Consider the following 13,436-nt stretch of genomic DNA (forward strand, 5'->3'; position numbering starts at 1 on the left):
AGGAGGCCTTACCCCCATAAGCGATATAGAGGGGTTTCTGTTTATGGGATCTCAGACTCTCAGTGTTTGCTTCATTCGTCACCCTGTACTTCTCTTCTGCCGCTGCAGAGACTCCCAGGGGACACTGTGGCTTTCACCTCCATTGTGATTTCTACAGCAGATGGTATACTCCTCTTAGGCTGTTAAAAAGGAGAAATACACTTTTTTGAAAACTAGTGTCCACTAACCTTCATAAGATAAAAAGATTCAAAAAGCTAATGGATAATGGATTTGTGCGCAGATTTAAGAAGGCGAGGAGAAGACATAAATAGGTCCTATACAACTTCACCCTTTATTTTATCTCTTCAACTCTGAGCCATTCTGTTCCAGCCATTCCCCTGTCTCCTCCCTGACCTCTGTAAGATCTTGACCCAGTCACAGGCCTGATGACTTTGCTGGGGTCTCAATAGGCTACTGCCAGCCTCTCTTCCACAGCCAGCCTCCTACCAGCCTGCCTGGAACTCAGCCCAAGCACGAAGCTCTCACTCCCATTTTGATGCTGAAACTGTTGTTAGTACTCGATACTCGGTCATGAAAACCACATTTACCTGGAACAAAGGCCAAATGGAGAAGACTGTGTGCTCAGATGTTCAGTACCACTTATGTGTGGGGCTTCTGAACTCTTGTGAACAAATACATGGTTTGTATCAAGAGCTCAGAAGAGGTGGAGCAACCACCTGCCCGGGTGTATGTGGCTGTAAGAGGCCATCTCTCGGCAGCCAGCTCTGCAGCTCACTGAGCCCGTGTGCAGATTGCTCTCAGCTCCCTGCCTGCTGAAGCCACAGCTGCACAGTGCAAGTTCTCTGTGCATGCCCTGTGACCATCTCAAGTACCTGTCTCTGGCAAGCCTCTCACTCCCTCCAGTGGGAATTCCTCCCACTACCCTCTAGGCATTTATCCTTTACCGTACTCGCCATACTGTATTACACACACCTGTTATGTGCCTCCTCTACTAGTGCGAGCTGTTGATACTTGAAGGCTTAACTGTTTTATCCATATTTGTATCCGTCCTTCAGATTGGTGCCTGACACATAGCATAAATTTACTAAAGAAATATACCAGAATTTATCTCACCATGTGAATTGTAAGTATCAAATTATGGTGGAATATGCTATTCTGTTCAGCTTCATTAAACATGTTTTCCAGGCTAAAGGGCATCTAGTACCCAGCATTTTAGGTCTGTCTATAGGACACCCCTCCAAAGAGTTAACACTGCATCAAAGACCTGTTGCAGTTATACTTGAGAAAGATATGAAGATCTCCGTGGATTTCAGCATCCAGCCTTGATTTCTTCTTGAGTGGTTTCTTGGTCTGGCCTTGCTTCTGGGATGCCTTCAGTTGTGTGTTGGCCTCTCTGAAGTGGCTCTTAGTGATTCCCACCTCCTGTGTTCACCCTCTAGCCTCTTGTAGTCTCTTGCCATGAATGCACACTGTACTTAGTGACTCCTATCTAAGGAATCAAATATGACAAAGGTAGTGGGATGTCACTTCTTACATCCAAGTTTAGGGTTGAAAGGGACTGTGGTCTCCATCTTGGGCACCCTCTCTCACTTGCTTACTCTGAGGAAAGCCAGCCACCACGCTGTGAGCTGCTCTATTGAGACCCATATGGCAAGGAGCCGAGGGAGACTTCAGCCAACAGCCAGTGAGGAACTGAGGCCCTTTGTCCACTGATCATGAGCCTAGAAACCTGCCAACAGCCACTTGAGTGAAGTTGGGGGCAGATCTTTCCCCAGTAGAGCCTACAGATGAGACCATAGCCCTGATTGACACCTGGATTGTAGCCTGGTGAAAGGCATCCAGCAAAGCCATGCTCAGATTCTAGACTCACAGAAACTATGGAATAGTCGATGCTTATTGTTTTAAGCCTCTAAGTTTTGGGATAATTTGTTCTGCAGCAATAGATAACTAAAACAAGTTTCAAGTAAGCAAAACCCATCTCAAACCTAATTCAACAGTTAAGGAATGTGTTATCTCATGGAACAGGAATCCCAGAGTGGAGTAGCATTCAGTGTTAGTTGAATCTGAAGCCCAAGTTGTCATCAAGGATCTTGGTTCATCCCAATTCTTCTCTGTATCATCTTTGGGGTCGGCTTTCCCCTAAGACTGGGAGCAACGGGTCTGTGGCTCTTCCAAGTATCATATCCAGACACTAGAATTTTCATAAGAGGAAGACAGACTATCTCTTTTAATGGTTTTGTAGGAGAAAGGAAACCTTTCCCAGAAACCCCCCCATACTAAAAGTTCCTCTCATGTTTCATTGACTACAGTTGAGTAATACACTGACCCAATTCTTTGGCAAGAATGGAAAGGCCTTAGATGAGCCAGGCCCACCTGGTAGAGGTGGATGGGGTCAGCTTTCTCTGAGGTACTTGGAAGTCACTGGTCAATGCTGGAGTTCTGTTAACTTGGAAGTATGGGTGATGTATGCTATGTGAACAGCCAGCAGTGTGCACTACACATGGGTTGCACCCTTCAGTTTGATTTTAGTCTGGAGCATGGAGGATGTGTGATGAGTAGGTACAGAGAGGATGGTGAGCCAATGTTGAAGAGCAAGTGGGTGGATTTGGTTCAAAAACAGTAAGGCCAAGCACCTGAAAGTCAAAAGTCACCAAAGAACCGTCCTCCTTGAGGGATGATTTCAGTGCAGAACTGGCCACTTCAAATCTAGCCTCCACTTACACTTCTCATTTTCTGCTTTTCCAGAGCAGAGGAGCTATTGTAAATGCTCCTAGCAGTAGAATATGCCTATTCAGTGTTCAGGAATGAAGGCAACTGCTTTCTTGATAATCTTTGTAGTAAGAGGTGTGTTCATCACACGAATCTGAAGAACACTGGATCTCACTTGAAATTACTTCCTGCTGTAGAAAGCATAATCTTGTCTCTTCCAAAGTTAGTTTAGGGTGGACAAAGTGCAGCCTTTTTAAAGGCAACATAGGGCAAGTGTGAAGGTGTGTGTGGCCAAAGAACAAACTTGTGCTCCCTGCTGTCACCTTGTGTAGAACTGAGATTTCTGTTGCCTGATCCAGGCTGTCCATGTCTTCCTGGCTGTCATGGTCAGGACAACTTGCAGAGTCTGAGTTGATAAATACCACACAGATAGGAGAAGGGCTATTAAGCTATGTAACCTCTCGAAGCCGCATGTCACAAAGGGCATTACTAGTAGGATTTTGGTGTGTGTTTGACGTTTCCCAGCATGGTTTTAAGAACAATGGAAGAATGACTCCCTGGTATGTGGTCTTTAATCATGTTTTTTCTTATTAATAAGATTTTGCATTAAACTTTAGATATCTAATCATGTACATAGATGCTTTTATGTGCATGTCTAAACTAATACAGTTGTGTGTATATGGATGTTTCCTCATAACTTTCTAATCAGCTTGCTTTCTGCCAACATTTGATTTCAGTTGAACCTTCATTGTGAATCACCATAATGGAGCCTATTCCCTTAGTGCATTGAATTGTTTATTTACAAGATTTGCAGTGCCGATTATAATTAGGCTATTAACAAGTTATGAATTATCTATTTCAATTAGCAGACCTTGGAGATTTAAAGATCAATGCATATGGAGCTCAAATTACAGATTCTCTATTTACTTTACATTTTTAAAATGAAAATATTCAGTGACTGTCATTTTCTTACACATTTTTCTACAACAGGCTTGAGCAAATAAATCTTTCCTTGGGCATACATTTACAGGGTAATTGACAAAAGATCAAAAGGCATAAAGGGAAGATAGGTCATTGTCTCCTGTTCTAAGCGACCCCCCAACAAGGGATACTATTTCTAGCTAATTGATTTTAAATTTGTGACCAAGTGTCCAATTCTAAAGAACTTTAAGGAAACTCTAAAACAGGGAAATAAAATGAGAGGAATGAACTCTCTATTTTGAATTAGAAGAGAGTATCTTGAGTTTGATCAATGCAAAAATAATAAGAAGAATGATTTATATTATAAGCAAGTGATCCAGCAGAGGAGCTGTGAATCTAGAAATACTTGTGGCACAGCTTGAAATATTTGGTGGCTATAATCCTATCTCTACATTTGGGGACCAGATGCTCACTAAGGGCTGCTGGCTTGGTGAACAGCCATGTGCTGCTTGAGCAGAGGGCATGGAACTGGAGAAGGTAGGACAGGAATTTGGCTGATGCCCCTTAGATTGGGACCAGTCCTCATTAGAGTCTCCTAATGCCTTATTCTCAAATTTGAGCCCAAACTAAGTACTTTTCCTATTTCAAAACAAAGCAGTTAATTCTAAGCTTGTGACACAACCACAGTTCTGTGCGTCCTGTTTGTCGTGGGAATCACCAGTGAAACACTACAGGTGTGGCGCTCAGAGCAAGCCCTGGGAAGCATTCTTGCCCTTGGCTGGTGTTTATTTGCCACTTTCCTTCCCTGGCAGGAGAGCCAGCCACCCAGCTGTTCCTGCTGCCACGGGACAGGCATGGCATCCAGGAAAACAGGAAGTGGGTCGTGAGCAAATGGGCCTTTTCATAAAATGGAAGGAAATCGTCAACTGTGGGAGCAGAATCTGTCCCTACTCAAAAGTACATTAGAAAAATACAGAACTGAACTTTTAGCCTGTTATTATTGTACCTTGAAAACCATTAAATCAACCCAACGTAGACTACAGATTGGATGCAGCTTAGAAGTAGTGAGAATCACAATAGCTCTATATATAGCTTTTTTAAAAAAACCTTATGAGCCTATTTCTTTTTGCTAATTACTTCTTAGTCTTTTATTTACAAGGTACAATGTCCCTAACTTGAGAGAGAATTAAAGAACTTAGTGACAACTCAATGGAACAGAACAGCACTTTGCCAGCTCATAAAAGCAGATTGTTAAAATTTCAGGAATTTTGCAAACCAATGGCTGAACAGACCCACTATTAAAAAGTAAATTATACAGACATACAATTAAATAAATAATATTAAAAACAGAGGTATCAAATACTAAAAACTCATCACCTCCTAATTATTTTAGTACATTTCATTACTATTTCGACATTGTTGAGGTTGTTTACATATATCAGATCTGTAGGATTCAATGCTATAGAATAGTAAAAATGTATCACAGTGCACTACTGCACATCTCTTCCCAGCACCGCAGTGACTGATGTCAATAGCAGGAAATCAACCATCGAAAAACTATTTATAGCATAGGAATTAGCAAATGTTATAAATCAGGTATTGATTGGTCTTGTTAATTGTCTAGATGTAAGACAGTGATTGGGAAATGTAATAATGCAGATTAAATGGAAAAGTATGTCATATCTGTAGCCAATACATTGTGAATAGCAGAAAAAATTGAATTGTACCTCCATTTTCCAAAAACCATGATCAATTCAGCCAAGTCATTCATGGGATTGACAGATGAGTAAAATTCCAACATACATCTTTCTGGTTTTCTTTTCTTTTTTTTTTTTTTTTTTTTTTGAGACAGAGTCTTGCTCTGTCCCCCTGGCTGGAGTGCAGTGGCACTATCTCGGCTCACTGCAAGCTTCGCCTCCCGGGATCATGCCATTCTCCTGCCTCAGCCTCCCGAGTAGCTGGGACTACAGGCGCCCGCCACCACGCCCAGCTAATTTTTTTGTATTTTTAGTAGAGACGGGGTTTCACCATGTTAGCCAGGATGGTCTCGATCTCCTGACCTTGTGATCCGCCCGCCTCAGCCTCCCAAAGTGCTGGGATTACAAGCGTGAGCCACCGCGCCCGGCCTTCTGGTTTTATTTTCATCTTACTGTCTGATGCCATCATGTTGAAGTTATACTTGTTTGTTAACAGTAATAATTGACTGGCTACAGATTAAAGAATCTAGGAAAAATTAATGAAAGCATTCTATGAGAATCAACTGGTAATACAGAATTCATAAAAAATAGTATTGTGCATTTTATTACCTATAAATTTTGTGCTACTTATCCTTTATATAAGTAAAACTGATTATAACTGTTTATAACGTTTTCCTCCAAAGAGCTGGTTAGTAACCATTTATCAACATACCACTCCAAAGTAGTAACAAATATGAATAGAAATGGTGAAAAGAAGTAAAATTATTTAGTTAAGAAACCTGAGAACAGATTTCGTTGATTTTCATGAGTCAGTGCTCAAGCCCTAAGCTGATGCAAATAAACACAACTGTATCTTGTTTCCTGGAGCTTTAACTTGTAGCATGAACTCAGGTTAGGCATAAAAACCATGTTTAAGAACTTCTTTTTGGGTTTATGTAAATTTAAGTCCTTCCCAGAAATAAGGCATAAACATCTTGATTTTTCAAGAATGGTTTGAAGATGTTATTAAATATCATTTCCTTGTTTTACTAGTTAAGAAGTAAATAGAGATTCTGACTCAGGCATTCCCTTATGACAATAGTCTTCTAAACTGTCTTAGGAGGTTTTGGGTGATAATGTGCACTCAGGCATGGCCCTTCTTTATTTTAATCCCTCTCTCCCAAGGCCTTCTGAGATTTAAAGCTACTCTCATGTAATAGCCCTTTGCACCGCGGGTCAGTCTCCCACTAGAAAAAACAGCAGCACTCAAGAGGAGTTTGCTCCACAGGTACTTGCAGTAGATGTCCATCTCCAATTCAGTAAATTAACCAGTATTCTCTAAGTTTATATGTGGGGCCTGCCCACTGTCACCATTATCAAGATGGGATATACTGATCTGAAACTGAGGGCTTCACAAAGCCATATTGTCTGTTTTCCTCTGGAGTTTTACAAGTAACTTAGACTTTTTTTCAAGAGGTAAGAAATACATGACTTTTGCCTACCAGCTGCTTCGTGTCTCTGCTTGTGAGGACCTTAGGTTTCATATCAGATGCAAATCATTTTATGTGACAACCTGAAAGACTAACCATGAGGGAAGTAATGCTTATGATATGGTTCTTACAGGAGACAGAATCGTATCTGTTGGGTCAATAAGCCCTTTCCACAGCTGGCATACAAAAAGACTAAATGGAAAGGAAGAAAACAATAACAATATGCTTTGGCTTGCTATGCAGTGTTAAATCTCCAGGGGCTGGAAGATGAATGATAATGGCAAATATTTATTTCACCGCAAGTGTGCGTTCACATTTTGCCATTTATTTTCCCCCACAGTTTATTGCTGTGCATCATTCCCTACTCAGGCCAAGCGCTTCTGATGGACGGGCCTCTTCCTGACCTCGGACCTTTCCCAGTGTCTCTTCTGCCCTGGCTCTGATTTTCCTGTTGTTCTTCCTCCTTTCAGGATGAAAGGGCTCATTGTACACCCACAATTTTCTTCCTTTGGGATTTACATATAAATGCATAATAACAGAGATTTGTTTGACTGAGGTTTATATTTTTTTGAAGGAGGTGAAGACTTTTATATGCAAATTTTAGGTTGATAATATTCCCCTGTCTGGAATTCACTGATACTTGGAAATGTTCCTGTGAAGAACTCTGCTTTATTTTAATTCATTATTAACTCGTATTTTTCTTATTGGATATTCAATTCCAGATTTTATTGCCCATTTTTCTTAAAACTAGATTGTGTCCATAAATTGACCAGTATAGTCAATTTGGATAGAACTGAAACTTTCTGTCTACCTGATAAAACTAAGTGCCTAAAAACATGAACTATAAATATAGTTAGTAGGAACTCACAACTTATATATACTATTCATTCAATGATACATAGGACCCAATGTTTTTGTGTTTTTGAGGTTTTCCCATTACTGTGTACTTCGCCATTTTACATAGTTCACTAAAAAGAAAAAAGCGGGAGAAGAAGAGTGTTCTATTCATTATTCTATATTATGATTCTCTTCATTATTCTATTGTATGCATTATTCTGTTCATTTCTTCACCCATTTATTCGCTAAACAGTGACACAGTACTTACTGGATGCTAGGTATTACACCAGTTTTGTGGGCTATAAGAGTGAATAACAAGCACATGACCTCTGGCCTGGATTTTACTACCTGTGGCTCCCCAGGCACATGAAAAGAAGTAAAGATGGTTCCATTTGATAAGTACTAGTCCCAAGTGTTGTACATGTGATAAAGATACCAGAGGGTGTGACCACCACACCTGTGCGGAGGTGCTGCCGGCTCCTCTTTGAGTGTGAGATCCCTCTGCAGTGGCACAAACTCACCCAGTTACGAAGAGCTAGTCACCTCAGCTGCATTGTCCCAAGACAGGTAGAGTAGGTAAAAATAGTCATATGTTAAAATTCAAGGTTTAGATAAAAAGACAACTAGTTCTTGCTTGCTTTGATTAACTTTTATTATGCAGATGCATTTGAAGCTTGTCATGTTTCTCTCTAAAAGATGTTTTTAAATGTTATTGCTCAAAGTTAAAAAAAAAAAAAAAGAATCAGTAAGTATTCCTGACATGTAGGACTGTTGCCAGGCTGATCACAATGAAAATGTTAGCTATGACTAATGAAGGAATTATCACAGCTTACATTGGTATTAATAATAAAGAAATATAAGTCAAAGCTATATGTAAGTGCTATGTATTGGTGAAAAAACCAGAAAGTTACAGAAATTACTCACAATGAAGCATAGAACAAGTTAGAAAGGGCCTTTTTTTTTCATTGAAATAAAGGACTTTTGTCTGATAAGTAGCAGTCATTTGACCTCAAATCATTAAGTGGGGAAAGTCTAAACAAGAAAAGGTAATGTTTACCTGAATGTTGGAGAAAGCATTAGGATTTATGTCCCAGACTTAAAGATTGTAGAAGATTGTATATAATTACAGCAATAAGCATTTGTGTAAGAAGTAGCTATTATGCTGAAGAAAGATGGGCACAGGAAATCTCTAGGCAAATCCTTGGAACAGGGGAAAGTGATACTGCTCATAGTTCATATGGTTCAAGAGGCAGAAAATATGATGTAGTAAGTATATCAAACTCGAGTAAAAATAGGGGACAGAGGTATGTGGTGGGGGAAAACAAAGGCAATAGGGCTAAGTCAGCTTACATGGGGTGAATAGAATTTGAACATGGCACTCCCAATTTACTTGATCATAAAGTTAGCCAAAGACGTGAGTGGTCGATCTTTGACAATACTCTAGTGATCTCCATGAGAGATGGCCTGATAGATGTTGTATAGAATCAAGGGCCATTTGATGAACAAGTTTTGTAGATTTACATGTAACTTGTCACTGTGCTGGCATTAGAGCCTTCTAAGAATCAGACAAATTAATTAGGTGAAACATTTTTTCCCAAAGCACTTGCATTTCAGAAAGTTTCTCATTTCTGACTCAGCTCAGAACCTATCCCTTATTGCAGGTCATTTCTTCTCCTTATGAGCCATGTCTGTTTCTTTTTTCCATCATGTCATACACCCTATCCACAAAAGATGGTAGCTCACGTTTTCTAACTAGAGACATGCAGACAAGTTGATAGCATGAATAATCCCTTGGGAATACCAATTCTGTAGCAAGTGCTAAGGTAAAAGAAAAACTGTGCATTGTTTTTCAACTATAGTTGGCTTAGATTCTTAGTTTCACCCTGGAGACTGTGTTGCCAGTGGACAATTGAGCATGCTGTGATTTCTAAAATGCAAGCTAGTTTATATGATAATGTTTGCCATCTCACTTCACCAGTACTTTTGACCTTTTCATATGATTCTAAAATCATTTACTTGTAAATAAATACTCCTAGTTCTACAGATGAAACAATTTGGAAAAATCTTAAAACTGTTTACTCACTGACATTTTATTTTAGCACCCATTATAATCAATCACACATCGCATCTGTGTTTGTGATGCTTATCAACTGCTAATTTTCACAGTTTTCATGCTAATTTGGATCCATAATATGATACAGTTTGTTCACAACTTCCATAGCTCATGTAATGTGATTCAAAACGTTTCCACGTGCAGACTAACATTTCCCATAACAAAACAAACTTTTCTGCCATAGGCATAAGAGTACATCTTCCAAAAATTACAAGAGAAAGTGAGGGCCTTTCAAACAAGTATTCAAGATGTCTTGAATCATCACAACCAATTACAGATTATCCAGACCCAGAAATTAATCCACATACAGAGCACTTGCTTCCTCCAGCTTCTTTGAATTTGTGTGTGTGTGTGTGTGTGTGTGTGTGTGTTAACTGTTTCATCCTTCATACCCAGGGAATGTGGAGCAGGAGAAAAACCCAAAATAGCTTTTGCACCTTATTAGTCACCATGGTAAAATGACAACAAGCAAACTTCAAACACTTCAGTGAAGACAGAGGTTCAAGTATTAAATAAAATGAAGCTCAGGAGTTATCTGTATATTTTTGGTTTCTTTGCTTTATTTGTCACCAATAGCAACACATAATTGGTAACCCTTTTGTCGAATAACTCCCTTTGCTGGAAGCCTTGTGATTTAAATTTACTATTACTTCTGTGTTGATTTTACCCTTAAAGGCTTTGTATTATAACCCTTCTTTTTCCTTCTTATTAAGAAAATGACAAATTTTTATTACTGTGAACGAAGCTGCGTAAAAGAAGGCTCTGAGTGTATTTTTCAGTAAAGGGAAAAAAGACCCACCCCCCAAAAGAGATTAGATCTATTGAGATTATTTAGACTGGACACACTGTTTCCTGGTTGATAAATCTGCTACAGGGCTTCAGGGCAGGAAGTGAGGAGAAAAAATAACCAAAACATAAAATCCGAACACAAATGGAATAGCCAATATCTATCGTACTTTCTTCTTTGGCCCATAAGGGACAAGATTTAAAGAGCGGATGCATCCTTTCCCTGTATGTTTTGTGTGAATAAGAAGTGGTAGGGAGGAATATAAAGACATCCTGAATCATACAAATCATCAACCACAGGATGGAAATGGATGGCAGATTGCCATGTCTAGCCCACACATGCATCCTCTCTGCCAGGTAAAGTTGCCAGTATTAAAAGTCAGATTTGGCTTGAAATTCTGGTTCTTCCTGGCATGTCTAAAGAGCCTTCCCAAAGGACTCACATCCTTCAAGTAAGCCATGAGCATAGCTTGGCAGCAGGTGCTCCCTGAGCACAGGCCGGCACTTGCCATGCGCCACAGAGCCCACCAATCCCACAGCTGACACCCAGGCTGAGAATCCAGTATTTTCAGGCTCATGTTTTTCCAACAAGAAATTTAAAGGGAAAGTGATTATGTCCTATTGTCAGGACCCTGAGAGGACCAGAGAGGCAGATGCACAAACTTACAGAGCTGCTGTTCCAACAAGAGAAGTGTAGTTGGTGGTGGAAGTAAGCATGTTTGTATCGCTGGCCTGTTTCTGCCTCATCCCTGCACCCTCCACTTGGCCCTTCTCTCTCAATCGTTTCTCTCCCACTTGGTCTTTCCTATGGGCAAACCCCAAATCTGCACCCACAGTGGTGTATTGACAGGGCTGTGCAGGGAATGCCCTGGAAGGCAGATTCCCTTTCATGTCTGCTGGCTCCATTCTGCCCCTTTACATTGTCATTGTCATATTAGTGAGGATTGGGTGCGATCAGGCCGAGGGCGACATTTTGATGAGCTGGAACTGTCACTCACTGCATAAGTGGCCTACATTTGGAGTCTTCAGGCTCCATAGCAGAAACCTTACATGTGAAGACTGAGTTACTTAAGTTCAATAAATATAAAATAATAGTAAATGGTTATAAATTGAGACGAGCTTCTAGTAGGAAAATTACAAGTCTCCATTTAATATTGCAAGGTGAAGTGTAGGAAGAACATTGATGGGGATTTCTGGGGTTTATGCTATTTTTTATATTTCACAGCTTTGTAGGAGTATAACTCACACACAAAAAACTGCATATGTACAAAGAAAGTATATAATATAATCAGTTTTGACACTTGTATTCACCATGAAACCATCACTCACCATCGAGAGAATAAACACATCCATCACCCTCAAGTTTCCTTCCATCCCTTTGTCATCATTTTTAACCTGTGCAAGTATGTGTATGTATATGTGTATATATGCATAAGACATGCACACAACGATATATATTACTTTTTGACAGTACTGTAAATCGAATGGGAAAGTTAGCAAAATAGAGGTTTTAATAACAAATCCTAAATTAATTGAGAAGTAAAACTCCATTCTAGCTAATTGGGAAATTGTTTAAATGGAGAACATTAAGTGTTAAAATTGATGACCCTAATGATAAAGCTTTGTATTGATCTGAGGAGAAAGAAAGCTGGTCACAGCATTTTAATAGTCATCTGAATGCATCCTTTGTGAAGTGAAAATGTGGGGATGTGAGTGCACATACAACCTTTGGAACTATTTCTCCCTCATCCAAGTTTTCAAGAGGAAACAAAGGTAATTTCTCCACTTAATTTTCTTCTGCCAAAGAAGCATGAGTGTGTTATTTAAACCATGTTTACCAAAAGTAGCTGAGGCGGGGTCAGCCCACCTCCTCTGCCGCGCCAGGCTGGCTTGAGAACTGCCGACCAGGATTGCTGGCTCTAGTCAGCTGCCTGGCTGGGGCTAGGCAGCGACAGGCACCAGGGCAGCATCTGTCCTGGGCTCCACTGCAGCAGTGGCCAGCTGCCCACTGACCCTCACTCCCTCTCTGCCAGGTTAGAGAGCAGCCGAAGGGACTGCTTATTTAAGACAAGAGCTTCTTGGATGACTTTTACCTGCACATTTCAGCCACCAGGGGGAACCCTGATTATCCCATTGATGGACAGCGTTGAAGGGAATAGAAAGAAACATACAAGAAGTTAACATTGAGGCTTTGCTGCATTTATGCCAATATTATGTTGCAGCTAGTCATACAACAATTTAGCGACTGTAATTATAGGATTGAGTTCTCTCATTTACAAAGAGGGGAAAGTGAGTCAAGAGTCCAGTGACTTGCCTAAGATCATGTAGCTAAGAAGGGTCTGTGCTCAGATGGCTGACTCCCCTTCTACTGTTACAGTGTGACTAGTAGGTCTAAAAAGGGATGTGTGTGTATGTGTACACATGCACACATACCTGTGCATACATGGATGTGCACCCATGGTGCATGCATATATAGACTCATGTACATGTGCATATACAGTGCATGTATGCATACCCACACAATACATGTGCACACATAGTGTATCTTAAACATCTATACAAAATATGTATGTATATATACACATGCATGCATATATGCCTACAGATGGTATACATATTCATGTATGTATATATTCATGCATACATGCACATCTATATACATTTGTAACTTATGTACAAATATACATACATAACGTGTATACACTGTGTGTGGGTGTGCCTGCACGTGTATTAAGATATGAGGCTAAGAACAGTATGCGCCTTTGTTAGCTTGTTGCTGCCAGTATGCTCTCCCACCCCCACCCCACCCCACACACAACATATCTCTGAACCTGGTTCTTCGGTCACTGGTGGGCTTTGCAAGGATTCTGAACTTGTCCACTTTGCCCTCCCAGAAATTATTGT

At 40.2% G+C, this 13,436-nt stretch overlaps 1 protein-coding gene across 11 annotated transcripts in view; it reads left to right on the forward strand.

Annotated features, from left to right (window-relative positions):
* COBL (cordon-bleu WH2 repeat protein) overlaps positions 1-13,436 on the forward strand; it is a 300,968-nt gene that overhangs the window by 235,105 nt on the left and 52,427 nt on the right. The window contains exon 8 of one of the 11 annotated variants that reach the window (XM_015133476.3): positions 7,137-8,501. The exons of the other annotated variants lie outside the window; for them this stretch is intronic. Within the exon in view, the coding sequence (XP_014988962.1) occupies positions 7,137-7,180 (44 nt within the window). The 3' untranslated portion in view covers positions 7,181-8,501. Of the gene's footprint in view, positions 1-7,136; positions 8,502-13,436 lie in introns of those variants that run through there. 11 annotated transcript variants of the gene reach the window in all.

Source organism: Macaca mulatta, chromosome 3 (assembly GCF_049350105.2).
Source record: "Macaca mulatta isolate MMU2019108-1 chromosome 3, T2T-MMU8v2.0, whole genome shotgun sequence".
In the NCBI taxonomy this organism is placed as follows: Eukaryota; Metazoa; Chordata; class Mammalia; order Primates; family Cercopithecidae; genus Macaca; species Macaca mulatta.